This window comes from Leptosomus discolor, chromosome Z, assembly GCF_034619465.1.
Source record: "Leptosomus discolor isolate bLepDis1 chromosome Z, bLepDis1.hap2, whole genome shotgun sequence".
In the NCBI taxonomy this organism is placed as follows: Eukaryota; Metazoa; Chordata; class Aves; order Leptosomiformes; family Leptosomidae; genus Leptosomus; species Leptosomus discolor.
Genome location: NC_141419.1, coordinates 79535113 through 79558115, shown reverse-complemented (window position 1 = coordinate 79558115; position 23003 = coordinate 79535113). Strand labels below are relative to the sequence as shown.

The following is a 23003-nucleotide window of genomic DNA, read 5'->3' as shown; positions in this document are numbered from 1 at the left end:
GTGAAATTGTGTTAAAAAGTAGATTCCCTAAAGTTACTAGGATTTGAATGCACATGGTTATGTTCTTCACAAAAAGGAAGATACTCCTTTGAGGACAGTTTGGATACCATGGGAATCCAAATCTAGCTGGCAAATGCATTCCAGCCCTTAATTTGGGGTTAATTTAGCTGCAGAACCCAAGCATTAATATAAAGTAATGTTGTGCACATTCTGTTAATGTGCCACGATGAAGATTCTGGGAGGTGTGGATAGACTGCTTTGCTTTCTTTGCCATCCTTGTAATGGAGTATAGCTGGGTAGGAGATCAAAGGGATATCTGCTTCAGATACAGCAACTACAGTGAACTTTGTTCATAAAGCAGAATGTTGAGAGAAGATGCTGAAGCTGGGAATGGACTTCTCACTCATCAGCCTTCTTTCCACTTTCTGTTAATAATTTTTGTTGTCTTGGTATTATTCCATGATTTCTGTCCCAGGTTTTTGCAATCATAGAAGATGTATGTAAGAAAACCTTTACAGCAAATGAGCAATTGTCTAAGACGTAGTAGACTGGGCAGGTTGTTGTCTACTGTCGTGTTTCTGGGCTTGATGGTATATTTAACTTTATCTAAGATTCTGTTGAAACTGTAGCCTTGAACATAGAAAGAGATGCAAGAATGCTAACATATGACTAATTTCCTGGTGTACAATGTACAATGGAGTTTTATGTAGGACTACAACATCCTTTTATAGTAATTTATAGGTTACTGTAAATCCACATGCTGCTTTTGAGAAGATGAAAAAGAATTTTCAACCCTGAAGAGCTGAATCTGACACATATTGTTTTTTACTTGAACTTATAACAGCATTCTTAGTTAGATATGTTTGCCAGAAATGACACTTTAGGTGCCAGCTGTATAAATAATATTGATTGTTGTGCTGTGTAGTTGAGGAAGGAAATGTGCCATACACACACACAGAGGAATAAAAAGCTTTAATCTATTAATATCAGATTTTTTTTCCCCACCATTTTATGTATATGGGTCTATTTCTGCAATATGTTTTCTCACAGTTGACACTTTTTTAGTGTAGGCTTACAGGACCTGAAGTTAATTGAAACATCTTATTTCTTTTTTTTTTTTTTTTCTCTTTAGTCACCAAATCAAGTCTTTGCAGTATAGCAGCACAGGAGATGTCATTCTCGTTGTCTCTGGTAACTCTCAGGCAAAAGTTCTTGACAGAGATGGCTTCCCAGTAATGGAATGCATAAAAGGAGACCAATACATTGTGGATATGACAAACACAAAGGTAAAGTCAGAAGTTAATGGAATGCCAGAAGACTGACAATATAGTGTATTTTGCTCTTAAGGAAAAACCTCGTGAAGTTCAGCAAGGAAGAATGCAAAGCCCTCTTTCTGAGATGTGATAGTCCTGTGTATTGATACATGCTGGAAGTTGTGGGACCTTCATCCATGGAGGTTTTCAAGATCCAGCTAGACAAAGCCATGGCTGACCTGATCTGGTGTCGGCTATAATCTTGCTTTGAGCGGGAGGTTGACCTAGGTAAACTCAAGAGGTCTCTTCCGACTAATATTTCTATGATGCTACAACAAATTCATCTATTTAAAAGTGTACCTTGTAAAAAATTTTCGGCTTCCCCCATACCATTGTCCAACCAACCAAAAAAATACTGGAAAACTATCGATCTGGTCTAGTCTCTTGCTTTCTTCTACCCTCCATTCTTTTGCTGGTACAATTCACCTCTCTCAAGGCAGGGTTTAGAGGTTGTTGTTATTGTTACTTGCATGCCATGAGTGTAAGACTAATAAGCAGTGATGTGAACGTTTTTATTGGTAGTTAAAAATGCAAATGGAGAAGGGCTGATGCATACTTTGAAGTATTTTAACAACAGCTGATTGGGCTTTGGCCACTTTGCCTTCGTATTTCCATAAACTATATAACACAAGGGTTCTGTTTACATAGATGATTTAAATTCAGGTCAGTTTTTTAAATAGTTTAAGCATAAAAAGTAATGATAAAATCTACTGCTCAAACTGATGATAAGTTTGATTTATTTATTGCTTATAAAGTATATTGCCAAATAACTAGGCTAAATGCTGTTTTGCCTAAAGCTGTTCTCGTCAGATGACTATTTCTTTTGGCTAGTGATACTTATATAAACCCATCAAATAGTAACATCTGCTTTAGTTATTGTTTACTTAAATATAACTCAGATTTTCTTTCTCTTGTAAACTTTTAGAATTACATTGTGTTGTGCTCCAGCAGTCAAAATGCTAAAATATTTGTTATATCGCCCCATTAACTTTTCACTATTTCTCTCTGTGTTTGTACTTAAAGCAAACTGAAGTAATACCAGCATTGCAGGATTATTTTACAAATTTCTCTTTGAATGTAGTCAATGGGCATGGGCCTGTACTTCAAAGGCATATGTTGTATATTCGTAGTCACCATAATGGCAATTGCTTACTTTGGATAAAATCCTTACCCTCTAGTTTTTTCCATCCTAAAGAAACAGGGCTGACAACTCAATTTGCAACTTCTAATCTTTTATGAAAATGTCACCTGAGGTTAAATCCATCCTGACTCTCAAATTCTGTTTCCTCTCTTTTCTTCTACAAGGTCTTTGGCTAGTGTATCTTGGCACTGAGTATGTATAGTGTGTAGCCTGGCAATTCTTGTTATTCCTGTTATTTTGGGGTAGCTTGAAACAATTTGCATGACACCATATTGATGCCTATTGTTTCATGCTTTCTCTGCATTACAGTTCTCCCAAGAGAAAAAGGAGAAGTATGATTCCATGCCATTTTCTGAAAGAAAAAATGTAAATAGAGGAATGGCAGGGGTTTTATAATTAAAAAATGAAAATGATCAAGGGTGAAATGGATTAGAGTACATAAAATCTGTGAATTCACTGTGATATCAGTCAGCCGCTGCTGTGGTCAGAAGGGTTTGAATCGACCCTCAGCTTTCATGTGATTCCACTTGAAGGATTTGGAGTAAAATTTATAAAACCTTGTAAAACATCTTACAAAACCTTGGAAGACCTTTTTGTATTTATTTCCTTAGGGTCATACAGCAATGCTCAACTCGGGCTGTTGGCATCCAAAAATAAAGGAAGAATTTTTGACGTGTTCTAATGATGGGTAAGTATTGAGATCTATCTTTGTCAAGGTTTTTTGAGAGGCCTGTTTGGCTTTCGTATTTTAATGTTGTGCCCTAGTTTGCTTTAAATATCATCCTTTTAAAACTTGAGCAAGTGCTCAGGACAATGTTAAGTGAGATCTGGAAGCAAAAATTTTATTTGTTTCAGCTCTAGGTAATTAATGTATTTTGACAGTATTATTTTAGTTTTGTAGTTTAAAATGACTTTTAATGATATTTCATGAAAGTTATTGGTTAAACAGGTTTTTAAAAAATTCTTGGACAAAATTTAACTTTATCCAGCATATCTTCTGAGTAGAATAATTCCCATGGAGAGACTCAAATGTAACTGATTTCACTGGGAAGATAGTATTTCATCTGGAAGTTGTAAGTTTTATGTTAAGTGTAACAGAATATTGATAGATGTTGTTTGACAAGTGTCAAAGAGACTGTTAGAAATATTTCTGGGCTTCAGTCTTCATCTTTGTGGTTATAAGCAAACTGCAAAATGTAAAATAGAACTGTGATAGTGAGAGGGAATGAAGGGAATAAACCGTAATGGCCAGACTCAGTCAGCATTATTATTGCTGTGATCAAGACTGAATGCAGGGCTAAATGAATCTATGGTCAGATTTAGTCAGATGTTTCTTAAATTTTTATATGTTCTTCCGTGACAGCTAATAATTAAGACAGGATTTCATGCTATGCTACTGTTGCCAATGTAGTGGATTGTTCACAAGATAAAATGCTTTTGCAGTGGTTTTGTATCTAGAGTTGGTGTGGTTTTCATACAGCTAGGTTAACTGTTAGTAAGGTCTTCTCTCTTGAGGAAGATGCTGAGATGAAGCCCAATGTATCTTTATGTGGCTTTAATGCATAGAGATTTCAGCTAAGAATGTTTCATCTAATTAAAAAAAAAAAGTCTCCCAGTCCTGAATCAGTCTTTCTACAGGGCAGGAGACCTGCCTGTACCCAATGTTAACGTTCCACATTATGCACAGATGTAATTTGGAATTCACAGTCCTCAACATATGCCTCTCTGTCATACTTTATCAAGAAGATCTATATCCGTAAAAGGAGAAATGAAAAACTTTACAGTATTGCAGATCTCAGGAAAAGGTGAAATCAAACACCTACTCATCTCAAAGTTTTTTCTCCTGACAGTTCACTACTGCTTTTGTATACAGTGTAAATGAGCTCTGGAAATTTCGCAGTGGATTTCTGTTAGTTTTGTTCTAAAATTTGTGCTAGACATCGAGGAAGATCAAATTACTTGAGTTGGAGTGACTGCCCTGGAACTTTTACTAGGGAATGCGATGCTAGGGCCCTAGTAGTTGAGGGCCAAGCAGATGAGGGGGTAGATGAAGGCCTGTCTGGGGAGTTGCCGAGTAAGTGCCAGTCGGCCCCATGCATTGTGACTGTCTCTATTAAGAAAAAAATAAGGGTAATTGTCATTGGTGATTCCCTTCTGAGAGGAATGGAGGGCCCAATATGTCGACCGGACCCACCCCACAGGGAAGTCTGCTGCTTCCATGGGGCCTGGGTTTAGAGATGTTAGTAGGAAACTCCCTAGTCTGGTACAGCGCTCTGATTGCTACCCGCTCTTAGTAATGTGACTTGGTAGTGATGAGATTGCAGAGAGAAATCCAAAGGCAATCAAAGAGACTTCAGGGCACTGGGGAGATTGCCTGAAGGTTCTGGAGCACAGGTCATGTTTTTCTCAATCCTTTCAGTGGCGGGCAAGAATACTGAAAAGAACAGGAAAGCACATCTGATTAACACGTGTTCAGAGGCTAGCATCATTGGTGGAATTTTGGTTTCTATGGTCGTGGGGAGGTTTGCAAGGCACCGGGCCTGATGGCGAAAGACAGAGTTCAGCGTTCTAGAAAGGGGAGAAGGATTCTCACGTATTAATTGGCTGAGCTTATAGAGAAGGCTTTGAACTATGTTTGAGGGGAGAGGGAGACAAAACAAGGCCCACCAGTGATGGACCTAGGGGTGGCATGCTGATGTTAGGGGTGAAATCGATAGCCCAGCTCAAGGACATCTGTACCAATGCACGCAGCACGGGCAACAAACAGGAAGAGCTGGAAGCCATTGGGCAGCAGGGTAGCTATGACTTGGTTGCTGTCACAGAAACACGGTGGGATGACTCTCATGACTGGAGTGCTGCAATGGATGGCTATAAGCTCTTCAGGAGGGATAGGCAAGGAAGGAGAGGCAGTGGGGTGGCTTTGTATGTTAGGGAGTGTTTCAGTTGTGTAGAGCTCAACGATTGTGAGGACAAGGCCGACTGCTTATGGGTAGGGATGAAGAGGAATGCCAACAAGGCAGATATCCTTCAGGGAGTCTGTTCTAGACCACCCAACCAGGAGGAAGAAGCAGATGAGGCATTCTGTAAGCAACTGGTGGAAGTCTCTCAATCATTAGCCTTTGTCCTCGTGGGGAATTTCAACTTACCAAATGTCTGCTGGAAATACAACACAGCAGAGAGGAAACAGTCCAGGAGGTTCCTGGGGGGTGTGGAAGATAACTTCCTGACACAGCTGGTAAGGGAGTCTACCACGGGAGGTGCCTCACTTGACCTACTGTTTACAAACAGAGAAGGACTAGTGTGAAATGTGGTGGCTGTGGAGGCCTACTTGGGCTTAGTGACCGTGAAATGGTAGAGTTGTCTATTCTTGATCAAGTTAGGAGGAGAGTCAGCAAAACCACTACTGTGGACTTCTGGAGGGCTGACTGGGCTGTTCAGGACACTGGTCGAGAGAGTCCCTTGGGAGACAGTCCTGAAGGTCAAGGGGGTCCAGGAAGGCTGGACATTCTTCAACGAGGAAGTCCTAAAGGTGCAGGAGCAGGCTGTCCCCGTGTCCCTGTGGAAGACGAACCAGCGGGTAAGAAGACCTGCCTAGTTGAACTGAACAGGGAGCTATTACTGGAACTCAGGGGAAAAAAGGAGAGTTTACCACTCTTGGAAGAAGGGGTAGGTAACTCAAGAAGAGTATAGGGAGCTTGTTATATCATGCACAGGGAAAATTAGAAAGGCAAAAGCCCAGCTAGAACTCAGGCTGACCACTGTTGTGAAGACAACAAAAATGTTTTTACAAGTACATTAACAACAAAAAGAGAGCTGAGGAGAATCTCCATCCTCAATTGGATGCTGAGGGGAAGATTGCCACTAAGGATGAGGAAAAGGCTGAGGTACTTAATGCCTACTTTGCCTCAGTCTTTAATAGTCAGACAAGCAATCTGCAAGGTAACCAGCCCCCTCAGCTGGAATACAGGGACCGAGAGCAGAATAAACCCCCTGTAATTCAGGAGGAAGCAGTTAAAGACCGGCTCTGCCACCTGGACATCTACAAGTCTATGGAGCCGGATGGGATCCACCCAAGAGTACTGAGGGAGCAGGCAGAGGACCTGGCCAAACCACTCTTCATCATTTCTCAGAAGTCCTGATCAACAGGGGAGGTCCCAGACGACTGGAGGCTTGTCAGTGTGACGCCCATCTACAAGAAGGGCTGGAACGAGGATCTGGGGAACTACAGGCCTATCAGCCTGGTCTCGGTGCTGGGGAAGGTTATGGAGCAGTTCATCTTGAGGGCGCTCACATGACATATGCAGGACAACCAGGGGATCTGGCCCAGCCAGCATGGGTTCATGAAGGGCAGGTCCTGTTTAACCAACTTGATCTCCTTCTATGACCAGGTGACCTGCCTAGTCGATGAGGGGAAGGCTGTGGGTGTCATCTACCTGGACTTTAGTAATGCCTTTGACACAGTCTCCCACAGCATTCTCCTAAGAAAGCTGGTGGCTCATGGCCTAGACAGGTGCACGCTAAGCTGGGTTAAAAACTGGTCGGATGGCCAAGCACAGAGAGTGGTGGTGAATGGAGTTCAACCCAGCTGGTGACTGGTCACAAGTGGTGTCCCCCAGGGCTCAGTTTTGGGGCCAGTCTTGTTTAACATCTTTATTGATGATCTGGATGAGGGGATCAATTGCACCCTCAGTAAATTTGCAGATGACACTAAATTGGGTGGGAGTGTTGACCTGCACGAGGGCAGGAAGGCTCTGCAGAGGGACCTGGGCAGGCGGGATCGATGGGCTGAGGCCAATGCTATGAGGTTCAACAAGGCCAAGTGCCGGGTCCTGCCCTTGGGTCACAACAGCCCCAGGCAGTGCTACGGGCATGGGGATGAGTGGCTGGAAAGCTGCCCGGCGGAAAAGGACCTGGGGGTGCTGGTCGACAGCTGGTTGAACATGAGCCGGCAGTGTGCCCAGGTGGCCAAGAAGGCCAACAGCATCCTGGCCTGTATCAGAAGTGGTGTGGCCAGCAGGAGCAGGGAGGTGATCGTGCCCCTGTACTGGGCACTGGTGAGGCCGAACCTCGAATGCTGTGTGCAGTTTTGGGTCCGTCACTACAAGAAGGACATTGAGGTTCTGGAGCGTGTCCAGAGAAGGGCAACAAAGCTTGTGAAGGGTCTGGAGAACAGTGAACAGCATCTGAGGGAAGTGGGGTTGTTTAATCTGGAGAAGGGGAGGCTGAGGAGAGACCTTATTGTTCTCTACAACTACCTGAAAAGAGGTTGTAGCGAGGTGGGGTTGGTCTCTTCTCCCAAGTCACTAGCGATAGACGTTAGGAAAATATTCTTTACTGAAAGAATCGTCAAAGATTGGAACAGGTTGCCCAGGGAAATGGTGGAATCACCATCGCTAGAGGTGTTCAAAAAACTTGTAGATATGGCACTTTGGGACATGGTTTAGCGGGCATGGTTGTGTTAGGTCAATGGTGGGACTTGGTGATCTCAAAGGTCTATTCTAACCTAATGATTCGATGATGCTATATGTTGAAATTTAATCCTTACATTGGAAAAGGAACTGCCTCAACTGAAATGTGTGGAGAAGGACAAGTAACACTGAACATCAAAATAGGACCCTTCGGAGAGCCAGTCCTGAGCGTATGGATGTAGGAGAATGAAACCAGCCTTACCTTTAATAGGCATGAAGGAAGGTTGAATATCCTCTGGTTTTGCCGGCTTTAGTTTCTGTTAGGCATCACATGGAACACTAAAGGAAGGCAGTATTAGCTCTTAAATAGAAACTTCTCTACTCAATCAGTATTTCTTTGTGGAGACCTTCTGTGTCCTCCAAACCTGGTTGCCAGAACCAACACCTGTCTTTAAAGATGCTTGCAAGAAAAGGTGTAAGGGTTCTCAGTTTTTCATCTATGAGTTTGGAAGCTGCAGAAAGTAATGTTTGAAGCACGTGTATCCTGCTTCTTAAGGCATGCTGAATGGCAGTATCTGAGGCTGAAGAAGAGGACACAAGGGAGCATCTGAGGGGTGTAAATATATTGTAAAACCCTAATCTGTATATTCTGTGCTTCTAGATAACATTTGCCCTACTTCTAGAGAAAACAGTCATTCACAAACTGAATGTTAGAACTATTTACAAATTGTGGAGTATATTTTAGCTGACTCTGTAGTATTTGCATTGTCTGTCTCTTTAGTTGAATGGTTGTCACTTGCATACAGTTTAAAAAAAAAGTAGGGAAAGAAGTTTGCATTTTCTGGTTGGTATGTTGAAAGCAGGAGGTTTCATGGTGCGCAAAGAAGTTATTAGACTTTGGAAGCAGACTTGTGGAGTCAAAGGAAAATAGCACATCTTAAATATGTTTTAAACAAATGCTTTAAAAATATTTTAAATGTGTATTTCTTTTTCTTTTTATGTTCACTTGCTGTAACTAAGTTCTTATGTGGGGATAGTCTTTCTATGCACTTGACAGTTTCTTTCAATTTCAAGTAATTAAGGCTGTAGTAGTTTCCTGAAGTAAAAAGTAATTCAAATGAATGCTCTTAGGACTGCTATTATAAAATAGATATTTTGAGAGATGATCTGTTTCTTACGGTTTATTCATGGCATTCAAATTTGCTCTGCATTTGAAAAAGAAATTTCTATTAGTAGGTTTTGACTATAATGCATTCTAATTTGTTGTTATTAGGCTATTTGTGAATGTATTGCTTCAGACTGCAGATATGTGGGTTACCAGCAGGGAGTCTCAGTGTGTTTTGTATGACTGTCCACGGACACAGTATTGAAATCAGAAAAGACTACATAAGAAAAAGAGAAATACTTGCAGAATCCTATATGAGAGAAGCAGAAGCTAGTCAGCTTACCACTGGAATGCGCCAGACCCTAGACCCACCGGTTATAGAATAAGTCTGAAAACTCCTTTTGTTAATTTGTGTAAGTTTATGCCCACTTAGGCAATTGTTAGTGAATACGTGTAACTTAAAGTACCCGACTTAATTTTGTTTTCCTTGGAAATATTCCAGGTGATGGCTTGCTAAAACATGTAATAGCATACTGTTTCTTTTTCATATTAAAGTAATTTAAAAAAAACCCCTTATATTTAAACAAATAGTTTAATTATTCTTAAATTAGGGATGAGTAATAATTTTGTTGGTCTTTTACAAATTGCTCAGAGTTTATTAGCTTTTAGTTGCACAGGGAAGTAAGAAATTTGTCAGTTCTGTAAGTCTGGTGATTAACCTTAACTGTATGGATGCATAACACTAAGCTAGAGATTTAGCTAAGGAGTTCTTTATTTGAATGTATATTTTTAACTGGGTTAAGTCATGTGCATATATTCTCAGAACTGTGTAATGTTGCTTTTAGCTTTCTAGCATTTCAAGTAATTGGAATAGGATTGTATCAAAAGAAAAGACAGACACAGAAACTCAGTTGTCTTTCCATGGAACTGCAGTAATTCTGTCTAAAAGTTCAGCTTACAGATACGATGATTTCAGTTTTCACTGATTTGGCTGTTGTTAGTTCATACCAATCTTTCACTTTCTTCTTTCACAGGCTGTCTTTTAATTTATGGCTATATGTTGCCTAGAACTTTAAATACCCCACGGCTATTCCTGAAAAATTAGTCCCTTTTAATTGAGTGTACTCCTTGCCATTCTAGATAAGGCTCAGGTACAGTGTGTGATCAACAGCATCTTTGTCTTTTTCATAATGCCTTTACCACATTATTCACGCTTATTTGGAACATACGCTTGGTAAGGCAAGGATCTATCAATTTATCAGCAGTATGTTGAGCATGTGTACAGGACTGCAGTAAAGTTTATAGTAACTGAAATGCCAACATTTATGCATTGCCTAAAAGTGAAAGAAAATTTTGAAAATGAGAAAGACTTTAAAAATTATTCTCCTCTGGAAACACACCCGAGCAGTGTGACCCAAAAAAATACCCTGTGTTTTAAGACATAACTAACCCCTTGTTTATGTAATTCCAAAACATCAGTTGACTTGTATGTTAAAACAAAGGAGGAAGAGGAAACGGATAATATTGTTTCTGTTATTTGGATGTTTTCTTATCACAAATGTGATAGGTAGTGCTGTGTGAATAAGCAAGAGAGCTCAGTGATATTAAATGTTCCAGCAACAGGTGTTCTATGTCCTTACTCTCCTAAACTTTTTCCTTTTAGGAGTAGAATTGCAGCCAAACTTGAAATTTAGCAGTCCTAACTGAACTTTATGATTTGTCATTGCAGCTAGAGCTGTGGTTGCTTAACAGCTGGTTTACTGTAGAAAATTCCTTTCACAAAGTCTTCTCTCTCTCACCCTCTAGTAAATTAAGTTATTGTTCATACTCTTTAAAAGGTATCTTGGAGAATATTGACTGCCATCACCAAGTGACCTCTGTAATAAGTTGTTAGGGATAAATTGTGTTTCAGTGTAGACCTATCTGCAATTAAATAATGGAGTTATTTCAGCCAAGTAGCTTCGAATCTTCAGAAATAAAATGTTGCATTTAAGGTACGACTTAATCCTTAGACTTTTGTCAAATGTATGTTTCAAATATGAAGCTACTCTGCTCCATGCGATAGAGCATTAAAAGGGTATTTTTAATTATGTACTGTTGCTTAGTAAATGTTCTCTGTGTGTTAACGAAAAAGAAAGAGACAGAAGTCTGTCTCTTGTGGTGTGAATTGGAGTAAGTCATGACCATACTGTTCAGAAAGGAACAGTGAGTACGTTCTTAAAATCCTTTTTTTCAGGCTTAAAACTCTTAATTGTTTGACAATGGTGGCTAATGACCCTTTTTAATAGAAAAGCTGACGATAAGCTTAATTAAATTTACAAATATGATTTGTTGTTTCAAGCATGCAAAAGATAATTTGTGAAGGATGAGTGGTGTAGATAGTAGTTTTGCGTAACTTCCATCTAATATTTGCAAGCATTGCTGTCAGAAGAGTTTTCTCTCCTTTAGGACATCCATTATGTCCTAGATCTACTTGTGGTGGCTTTTGAAATTTGATACATCTTAGTGAACAGTGCTGTTTCGTATCTCAGCTACCTTTCACTTTTTATATGTTAACCAATTCCGTCCTATTATCCAGGGTCTAGAATAGCTGCTGTCTTGTCCCCCTCCCATTAGCTGCTTTGTTTCTATGTCTTTGTAGCTGGTAGCTATCATTATATGACTTTTCCTTCATGACTATTATTTTCTGGCAAGTGTTCCTTTAGTTAGGCCCAGAACTGCATAAAGGCTTCATAGCTTGACCAAAAAGAGATTTGAGCAAGGTTTGAAATAGTACTGCTGAAGATGGCCAGCAGTTTTCCTGCCCACAGAGCAATCAGTTGCTCTTCCTCCCCTGATGCCATTCTGCCTGTCTTGAACTGGCAAGCTCTCGTCATCCCAGATGATTCAGTTTTCATTCAACTGTTGAGGTCCATGCCTCATAAGCTTTAGAGCCAAGTTACCAACTACAGTTCACATACTTGCTCCTTAGGTTTTCTTTTTTCATGGTAGTTTGTTCTCAGGAGAGTATGAGATTGGGTGTTTCCAGCCTGCTTGGCCATGGACTGTGAAGGACAGCTCCGCTGGCTGTGAAACTGAGATTACATGGCATTTCTTCTGGATTTATAGAATTTAGTCTTCAGGTTACATACTGTCTGCTTACTCTAGGTTGATAGCCTCTCAGCCTAAGCTGATTACACTTCAAGTGAATACAACCCTGGAGTTCATCTGAACTCTGTGCAGGCCTGGAATAGCTTGTTTGACAGCTGGAGAACTGAAGCTGTAATTTTGATTTTCTTGAATGAAGTATCAATAATACTGTGCATATGAAAATATAGATGAGAGCAGGATCTGGACTTCTGCAGTTCAGTGTAAGTGTAGTTATATTGTCTTGTTGTTATGCAGGATTTGTAGATTTTGTGAATAATGGATTTGATGAAATATGACAACTAAACTCGTTACATAGACTGACCTTTTTTTCTTTAAAAGCACCAAACGAACTACAACACTGAAGAAAGCTTTTGGATAAATATTATTGGTATTAACACCTTCAGTGTGTTAAACATTTTATGTGTAATAAATACACTTAACATGATCAGTCTGCAGTTTTGAAAACTGCTGAGAGCATTAAGATAGCAATGTCAAGGCTACTACCAAGATGTTTGTATAAACTTTTGTTAGAACCGAAGCTTCAACACTGCGTTTGTCTTCACAAATTTGAGGACTAGTTGGCAAAGCATACTTAAAAATAATTACTAATATTCCACCTTTATCTAGGGGATAATTTAAAAATCTTTGTTTAATTGCAAAGTCTTAGGCTTGTACTTTTGTGTGGTTTGTAGATTTACTTCTTAAAACAAGCTGCATGCTATAAAGCATGGGACCTGGTTTGGGATCCAAAGTCATTAATCTCCCCAAAGGTCACCCTGAATTATATCGATTTGCATCATACTGCTTTATAGGGTAGGGAATGCCGATAATAGTGAAGTGAAACAGTTGAATTTTCCAGTTGTGAAGTATGATTTAGACTTCCATCCTAGGAAAAAAAGGTAATTCTTACCAATTCATTTCAAGCACATTTGAATGTAGGTGTGTTTACACATATATATTCACTTCATGTGCAGTATTCCATATGAAGATGCAATTCTGAAGTTTGAAAGTTTTTCTTCGAGATTTTTGAGATACTTTTTTCCCAGGCCAGTATTAGACTTTATGTAAATTTTCAGAATTACTTTAGAACAGAAGAGAATACAGTTCCATTCAATGGTTTACTTTTAGTCATACCAAGGTTTATTATGCCAAGAATTTGAGAATTCTTTTTTTTTGTCAGATGAAAATATACATTAAAAAAAATTGGTTGGTTTATCTGTCAAGCACAGAATTTAAATATTCACAGTACTTCCGTGCTTTCTGAACAATTTGCTCCTTTTAGAACTGTGCGGTGAGTGGAGCAAGAAGGGACATCACTTTCAAAGCAGGTGGCTTTTGCTAGTCAGTCGCAATATTCCTAGCTTAGTGTGGGAAGCCAGTAGTTTTAGTGCATATATTTGCTTCTCTTGTCCAGAACACTTACTATTTCACTTCTCCCCTGTATTGTGCACAACTTGGGTTATACGGGTAAGCTTTCCTTGGGACTTGTTCCCTAACCGCTTTCTGTCAAAATGAGACTGATAGGAAAGATTGTTTAATTATTACATCTTTCCTGGTAGGTTAGATAATACTTTTGAGTAGCCCCGTTAGCAGATCTGAGGAGTAAGTAACTTCTGGTAGGATAGAAATGATGGGAGACTGGAAGTTTTACTATTTCCATGAGCTGAGCTTGATATCAGGGAAGAAGACAGGAGTTTGCTGGTTTTAACTCATAGGAAACTTCCTGTGTTTTTGGGTCATAGATTGTTGAGCAAACACTTCCATTGCAATGACTTTGTTCCAGAAGTATCTTGTACTCTGACAATTTCCTTTCCTATCTTCTCCCATGAAGAATTGCTTATGTCTTTTATTACATGAAGATGAAATCCTTTCCTCTCAAATATTCACTGGTTATTTTAACTTATAATGCAATTTAAAGGACTATTTTCTCATGAGATATGCATCTTATTTGAATGACCAGAGTTCTCTGATTATTCTAGTAATAATGGGAAGTACAGTTGACTTAGTAAACTAAACTGAAATGTTTTTGTTTGATAATGAGAAAGTAAAGTAGGGCAGACAGGAATTTATTCTGGCACATTTGCTTACGAAGATAAAATATGTATTCTGTCTAAGAAAATAAAATTAAATTGCAATGATTAATGTTCAGATCTGATTCTGTATTAAAGTTATGCAGTAATGACTAATGGTAGCAAATATACTATAGATCAGAATTCTGGGAAAATACTTGCTTTGGGTTTTTTTGACATTTGGAGTTGCAGGTAATTTCATTGCTTGTGTAAGGAAATTTAAAATTGTTGCTCTTATCAGGGTCCTCATGTTATATAAATACATGTTTTAGTTAAAAACCCACTAATAAGTTGCTTGTTTAGTGCTGAAGAGATGTATGTTGGGTGGTTGTTTTTGTGGTGTTTTTTTTTTGTGTGTGTGTTTTTTTTAATTAAATGAATTGGAACAGATTCATTTCACAACAGAAAGTTGTGATTCTCAGTTGATAGTCTTTTCAAAGGTATATGGTTTCACTGGATGATGCTTTGTCTGGAAATGCTTTCAGTTAAGAAAATTCTGTTTAAGGCTGATAAATCCCATTTTGCAAGTGGGATAGAATATCACAGATGTTCTGTATGGGCTTTTGTGAAAGAAGCTTCTCTTGTTTATTTAATCAAACTTTTTATATGTTTTTCTATTAATAAGATACAAGCAGGAAGTTATAATCCAAAATCTGTTTAAATTATTTCTTTTAATTCCAGTGAGTTTTGTTTGTGACTTTTAAAGGATTAATATTGTAAATTCGTTTGTCATATATCAGCGGGATTGACTAATAGGAAGATATGTTAAAACTGGTAATCTGAAGTAATCAAAACAACATGTTTCTAATACAGTTTCATAAGATTGGTTTATTGCCTCAAAACTTTTTAATAAATTATTTTAAATAAAGCATATTTTATCAGAGAAAGTGTGAATCTATTTCTCATAAAAGCTAAACACTAAGTATTAGCCACTGATAATGAAAGCAGATTGGTTAGTGAACTGGGTGAAGAGAATAGCGTGTGAGGTCATACATGGAGAATATTTTCAAAATTAGACCTGTTACCTGAAAGTTATGTAGGGTTATTTGTGTATAATCTCTTAGTATGAAGCTGTGTAGGAGCAGACACACATCTTTTAAACACACACAGAGAATTAACTTTTACTAATGACGTTGGTAAGGGTTATGATGTTAGTGTTTTGTGTCAGGAATTACCATTGAGACTGCAATCGAGTTCTGTGTCTAGTTCCAATGACAGCAGCCTAAAAAGGACGTTGAAAGACAGTGAAAAGGAAAAATGTCAGAGAAGAATCCTGAAGCTTCACCTAATAGAGGCTCAAGGAGCTGAATATTCTTCAGTTTATGGAATAGGATATTAAGAGACTTGGCAATAAATATGTCTGACATATGTCTGCTGAAATGTCTTTAAATTGTTAAAGACATAACGAGATCCAGTGATGAGAAGTTAGCAAGGTTTGAATAGGAGAGGAAAAGTATTTCTTTTTTAGCAGAGGGATTATGTGATTGTGGAACTGATTATTAAGGAAGGAATGCAGTAAATTCTTTAACGTTTTGTAGCCTTCACATAGAAATTGGTGGATGAAATTTCTTTTTTAATCAGCAAACCAACCAGTGAGCTCAAAAAGCTACAGTTAATAAGCCTGAGATTGGAATGGGTGTGTAGATTTCTTGGTGATAAAAACTGATAATTGTAGATGTGACTTAGTTACTTATGGATAAGGGTTTGGGGCTTGAGCATTGAATATCTGTTAAAGTTACTCAACTTTTTGAGGCTAGGAGGAAGTCCATACATAGTCCTGCTGAGGATGGCAGAACTGTCTATGTGGAACTTCTGGTGGGAAATGTATCTAATGGTTCTTTCTGTAGCACATTAATTACAAGATTTTTTTTTTCCGTTTTAGTCTCTTCAAAATCAGTCTGCTTTCAGAGTGTTGTCAACCGTGTTGACTTTTAACCCGATTTTCCCCCCCCTTGCTGTCTCCAGATCATTCCCCAGTTGATTGTTTAACAGTCCCTTTATGGCAATAATGTTAATTTTTAGAGCTAATTTTAGTGTTCAAGTATTAGCTAATAAAGCTTTATATTAAATGCATTTGTCTGGAGAGGGATTAGTTTGGTTTTGCAAACCTTTCATCATCCTCCTTGAAATGTTTCCAGACCTGTGATTTGTGAAATCTAATGTTTGCTAGGATGGAAAACATCTGATTGATATTCTTCAGTGTAGCTCATTAATGGTAGTGGAAACTTCTGATCAGCTAATCTCTACAATTAAGATCTACATTCATTGGTGTCTTTGTGATTTGGAACCTGCTGGCAAACATTTCAGTCTCCTGAGGTTGAACTTTTGGTGAGATAAGATGCAGATCTTCTTTTGTCATCATAAACTTAGTAGACCATATACATTCTTCCCTTCAAAATAAATAATTTACTTATACTCATTTGTAGCTTCCTTCTGTTCTGTGACTCACAGTGAATTAAATGGATAGCAGAATAACAGTGACTGAAGACTTTTTGGTGGAAGACACTTAAGCTTTGAAAAATAATTATTCTATCAGCATGTTTATTGTAAATTCTAGAAAATAATTTAAACAGAGTTGGTTTGAGTTAAGGTTTGGCTTTAGAACTTTTCCATGGAGTGTTCTTTTTTAAAAACAACTTTATTTTTTCATCCAAGCTGCAGTAATTCTGAAAATAGATTTAATTACTTGTCTATAAGTTGATGTTTCATACCAGCATGTGTCAGTCTGCAGCATGAACTCCTTTTCCCTTTAGAATTTTTTAATTAATTTTTTAAGGACGTTGAGTATAGTGCTAGTATAAAAATACATTTTTATAGTTGTCTTTTTGGACCATTGAATCAAAATTGCCATTGAAATACAGTGTGCACTATATATTTCCAGTTCTTTCATGCAGACAAACTGTCTCAGAGGACCAGAGTGGACTCACGAAGTCCATGGCCAGGGCTTATTTGCTTTAGAAACTCTTTCAAGTACACAAAGGGTCTCTAGATTTTTACATAGCCCATGTTTATTTACACAAAGTTTAGCCATCAAGTAACAACTCTCTCAGTGACTCTAGAATGACTAATTTTTAAACCCAGGACCAATGTTTAGAAGGTTCTAGATGACATTAATAGTCTCCTGAGCATGGTACATGAAAAATAATAGCATTATAATTTAGTTTCACAGGTTCTGATACTTTTGGGAACAGTCTGTGCAGTTGTAAATTAGCTGTTCCACATGCAAGCTCCGTCCGTCTGTCCCCCCCCCTTGTGGTTTTTTTTTTTCCCATCCTCTGCTGAAGGTTACTGCCCTTACAGCAGAATTGGTGGAATGAGTGATGTGAACATTACTCATCTGCTTTGGTAGAAAGTTAGTGGCTTGATTTAAAGAGCCTCCTCATCAGGTTACATTCAAATGAATGATTTAGCAATGAAACAGCTGGATGATAACATCTTAGATAAGGCCAAGTAGATTTTCAAGTAGATGTATAATAACAACCATTTATTCAAAATAAAAATAAATTAAATATTTAACATTTGCTTATTTGTTTCCTTGTCTGTGAGTCTTTAGTCTGAACTTGCTTGATATTAGTATTTCAAGCTCTTTGTGCTTCTTTCAAATGAAAACTGAAGTACTCATACAGTCTACCAATTTCAAGAGTGTAAGGTCTTGGGAAAGTAAAAAATATTGCAAGGCTTCCAAAAAGCAGTAGAGATGTGGTAGATCTGCTCACTTTGTTTGGATATGCAAATAATTATGTGGAATATAACTTAAAAGTATTCCATGCATATTCGATGCTATAATATAGGAAGACTTCAAGGTAGTGAGTCTTACAAGCTTTATTTCTTGTAATGACTATTTGTAAATCTGAAATTGACTTAAATAAGGCACTCTCAAACTGTTGCAGTTAATATTATTTAGAATTAAATATAAAATGTACGTGTCTAGTGTTATATTCATGAAATTTAAAGCAGGAGGAAAATTAGAGCTACATGAAGTAACAAAATTTTATGGCTTCAAAGGAACCAGATATTTGTGCACATGCACAGGTACCTGGTCCCAAGATAAAACAGTTTTTTTGAATAATTTTTTTTATTCCTCTGTTAGTTACAGAGATTTTAGGTGTCTCTCTCTGTTTTTACCTGTGTAGAATATAATATTTTTTGCTTCCATACAAACCTGGTTTAACCAGTATTTTATATACTCTGTGTACTATAGAGTTATTGCTTAAATATCTACATTTGAAATACCATGCACATTATCTAAAACTTGTTCTGAGGAGTTGCATGAGGTTAAAGGAGAACTGACATTTGTGAAAAGCGAATTATGCAGGAAGATTTGTATATTCACCTCATATATCCTCATGTAGTTGATGTTTTATTTTTATTTCAGCCATAACAGTTCACCTGTTTCTAGTAATGAAGCTTAGGAATTACGTGTGCCAATTCTGTTAAGTTCTGGTGACTTTTGTCTTTCTCCTGTCTCTGGAACAGCACGAGTTGTTATGCTTTGGCATAGGAGCATGATATTTTGCAGAAAAGAGAGCATTGTGGTTGTGTAGGGGTGAAGTTCTGTGGCTCTAGTGAAAAATGTCCCCTGGTTAGTCAAAATTGTAGGTCTTCGGAAAAAATCACCTCTGGAGGGTTGTTCATAATGCAGGAGTGCCTTCATCAAGAAATTGCTCTTACCTCACATATGTGTAGTAATTTGCACTGCACTGGCATAGTAGTTTGCTTTTTGTCTTGACATGTGTAAAGGTGTGAAGTCCATTCCAGATACATGAGGATGGCTTTTCCTAGACTAAGTTATCTATTTATAGATATATATGTAGTGCGGAGCTGATTGAGAGAGCACAGCGAATGAGCAGGCCTGGTTAAGAGAGTTTGAATAATGACTGTGCTGGCCCTTGCTGAAAGCTGTATGTTTACAAAAGGGTTAGTAAAGCTATTTTCGTCTTTATAAACTATGTACATTTATATTAATATTTTTCTGAAGTTTTTCTTGATTAAAATGTTAGCTGCTGCAGTAAAAAAATGCAGTCAGTTTTAAGAGCTTGCATTTGAGAGCTTTTTCAACTGCCGTTTTTACTGCATAAATTCATTTTTAAAGGGTTCACACAGTTGCAGATAGGTTATCTTAAGAACTGTTCACACAGTTTCAGGTAGATTATTTTAAGAACTAAAAATTTAAAACAAAATAAAAACTTGCTGCAATGTGGAGAAAATGGTGATCCAAAGCATGCTAAATATTATATTGTCCATGGCTCTGTGGAAGTGAGTATGGCTTGTGCTTTGTCCCTAGACCCTATGTGAATGGTTTTAATTTTAAAATCCAGATATGGTTACACACATAGACAGGAACAAAACTACTTTCCACATTGCATGGTTGAAGTGAAATTGATTAATCAAGTGATTTTTACATTACAGCTCATGTAAACACAAACTTTTGCTGAAGACTAGGTTTTCAGTTAAGCATTGTCCTTTGATCTTCCGATTTCATTTCAAGATTCTTCTTAGTCTCATATATGGATTCCAGACTAGATCAGTTTGTTTTTCTGAAACAGTAAGTTTAGAATTTCATGTTATCCACAGCTTCCAAGTTTATTGTATATGAAATAGGGGAGGTCACTCTGTCAGAGTAAGACAGAGACACTCACACAGGGAAGGCTAGGCAATTCACCCAGTAGTGATGGGTTGTAAATGAACAATTTGTAGTTCCTTCACAGTAGTTTGAAATACACATACATGTGCACATATGCATATGTATATCAATGCAGTGACTTTAGTAAGCATGTAACGTTGTTCATGTTGTTGATGTGCAAACAGCAGATGTGATATGAAAATAGACTTTTTTTCTCCATTTGGAAATGGAACGGGTTTTGTAAACTTATTTTACAACTTAAGATGATTTCACCAAATGCTGAAAGTATCTGTTAAACTTAGACTTCTGACACTGACTTCTCTGCACCTACCGTCCATACTTTCAGGCAAGATGATTCAACTTTTTCAGTGGTAGGAACTGAATGGCGGCTTAGGAATGTCTATCCTGGGCTGCGTAAAATCAGCAGTAGCTTGTGGATCTAGATAACTGGTCACAGATATGTGCAAGAGGAGGTTTTGACATCTCATGCGCTTCGAAAAGCTGTGTTATCTTTCCACAAAATTGAGGGTGCCAGGAGGAGTGCTGAAATTGTGTAAGGGGCCAAATTCAGCCTGGGACCACCAGTCTGGCCTGTTTGCATCTATTACTGATGGCTATCTTGCTTCAGGAGAAAACATATTTGAATTTTAAACATAAAAGTATACAAAAATGAAAGACTGTAGATTCCTTAGCTGCATTTTGCCGTAGTAGGAAGGAACTGAACATACAAAGCATCCTGAACTTGCTTTTCACTGATAGCTTCCAGTCAAATGGAATTTTAAATTTTCAAGAAGGGTAAAGAGGAAAACCCTGGTAATTACAGGCCTGTCAGTCTCACTTCAGTGCCTGGTAAAATTATGGGGAAGGTTATTCTGGGACTTACTGAAAAACACTTGAGAGGCAATGCAGTCATTGATCATAGCCATCATGAATTCATGCGGGGAAAGTCCTGCATAACTAACTTACTTTCCTTTTATGATAAGGTTACCCATCTAGTTTATCAAGGGAAGCCAGTAGATGTGGGTTTTTTTAATTTTAGCAAAGCTTTTCGTACTGTCTGTCACACTATCCCTCTGGACCAAATGTCTAGCACACAGCTAGACAAGTTCATAATACATTGGATAATTGACTGATGGGTCAGGCTGGAAGAGTTAGTCAGTCAGTCACCAGTGAGGTTTCACAGGGCTCAATTTTAGGGCCAGTGTTCTTTAATGTTTTATGAATGATCTGAATGTGGAATCAGATGTACTTAAGTTTGCTGATGATCATAGAATCATAGAGCACCAGGTTGGAAGGGACCTTAAGGATCATCTAATCTAACCTTTCTTGGGGAAAGCATGGTCTAGATAAGATGGCCCTCATACCGAACTAGGAGGAGCTGTAGACTCCCTCAAGGGTAGAGAGGCCTTACAGAGAGATCTGGATAGTCTAGAGAACTGGACAATCACCAACTGTATGAAATTTAACAAGAGCAAGTGCAGGGTTCTCCATCTGGGATGGGGTAATCCTGACTATATGTACAAACTGGGGAATAAGAGGCTGGAGAGCAGCCCCACGAAAGAGATCTGGGGGTTTGGGTTGATGACGGGTTGAATACGAGTCAGCATTGTGCCCTGTCAGCTGGAAGGGACGTGTCCTGGGGTGCATCAAGCCCAGCACAGCCAGTCCGTCGAGGGAGGTGATTGTCCCACTCTGCACTGCGGTGGTGCGGTCCCACCTCGAGCATTGTGCGCAGTTTTTGGGCACCTCAGTGTGAGAAGGACATTGAACTAATTGAGTGTGTCCAGAGTAGGATGACCAAGATGGTGAAGGGCCTCAAGGGCAAGACTTAGAGGGAGCAGCTGAGGTCACCTGGCTTGTTCTGCTTGGAGAAGGCTGAGGGATGCCCTTATGGTGGTCTACACCTTCCTCACGGGGCGCAGTGGAGGGGCAGGTGCTAATCTTTTCTCTCTGGTGAGCAGTGGCAGGACACAAGGAGATGGGATGAAACTGCATTGGGAGAAGTTCAGGTTGGACATTAGGAAACAGTTCTTAACTGACAGGGTGTTTGGTCCCTGGGTCAACAGGGAAGCATTCACAGCACTGAGCCTGTCAGAGTTCAAGGAGCATCTGGGTGATGCTCTTAGTCATATGGTTTAGTTTTAGGTGGTCCTGCAAGCAGCAGGGTGTTGGACTTAATGTGTCCCTTCCAACTGAAGATACTCTGTGATTATTATCTTTGGGTCTAAGAAAAGAAAAATTACAAACTTTCCCGATTCCCCAGGTAGAAAGAAAGGGTAGAGCTGGGCGTTTACACTCACTTAAAGAATAGCAGAATTATTAAGGAAACATCAATGAGTTCTGGCTGGAAAAAAAAAATAGAATTTTCCTACTACTTGATTGACCTGTGTTGGAGTGCTTTCAGCTCTGAGTTAAACCTTGATTGCTGAGGAGTATCCAAACAGGTGTGGGGACAGGTGCTTGTTAACTATGCATGAGTGCAGAAGGGAGTGGAGAAGTAAGACATGTCATTTACAACGTGTAGGAGCAATGGATGTGAGTCACCAACTGAAGCTTCTGCAATTTTCCCAAAATCCGTCTCCCAGTAGCTCTTGAAGTCAGTGATACTGATGGCATTTGTATGTCTTTGCTGCGATGTTGGACTTCATTTTAGTCTTACTAGCTTTTGAACAGATTTATGTTGGTTCATGGAATTTTAGATGTAAGAAGCATGGGTCCCTGCCAAGAGTATCCATATACTCTAAATGCATTGTAAAGCACCCTTTCAAGTTGTCTGGAGTCACAGAATAATTTAGGTTGAAGAGGACACCTGGAGGTCGTCCATTTTGATCCTCTGCTTAGTGCAAGGCCAGCTTAGATCAGGTTGCTCAGGTAGCAGGAGGCTGTGCAGTGAACTAAAAGGTGAATTTCTGAACAGACTGAAATTTCAGGGCTTAAGGCAAAGAGAAGACTAGGGCACTACTAACATGTTCAAACCCTAGAGATATTGGAATTTTTTATTGCACTGGGCTATGAAATAAGTCACTTCTCTGGTTTATTTAAAAGGAAAAACAATTGTTAAAAATATTTTCGTAGGTGTTTATGTCCTGTCTTTACTGCTTTTAAACCTACACGTTTTCAAATCCAGCAAAACAATAAGATTTCCCACCATGTGGAGGATGTAATTGATAAGGGAGCATAAGTCCCTTATCTTCAGAAAGAATAAAATTTAATAC

At 38.7% G+C, this 23003-nt stretch overlaps 1 protein-coding gene across 2 annotated transcripts in view; it reads left to right on the top strand.

Moving 5' to 3' along the window:
• Positions 1–23003, top strand: part of WDR70 (WD repeat domain 70) — a 141745-nt gene that overhangs the window by 48236 nt on the left and 70506 nt on the right. For both annotated transcript variants that reach the window (XM_086479321.1, XM_086479322.1), the window contains 2 exons: positions 1133–1286; positions 3066–3142. In XM_086479321.1, coding sequence (XP_086335447.1) covers positions 1133–1286; positions 3066–3142 — 231 coding nt within the window. The remainder of the gene's footprint in view (positions 1–1132; positions 1287–3065; positions 3143–23003) is intronic.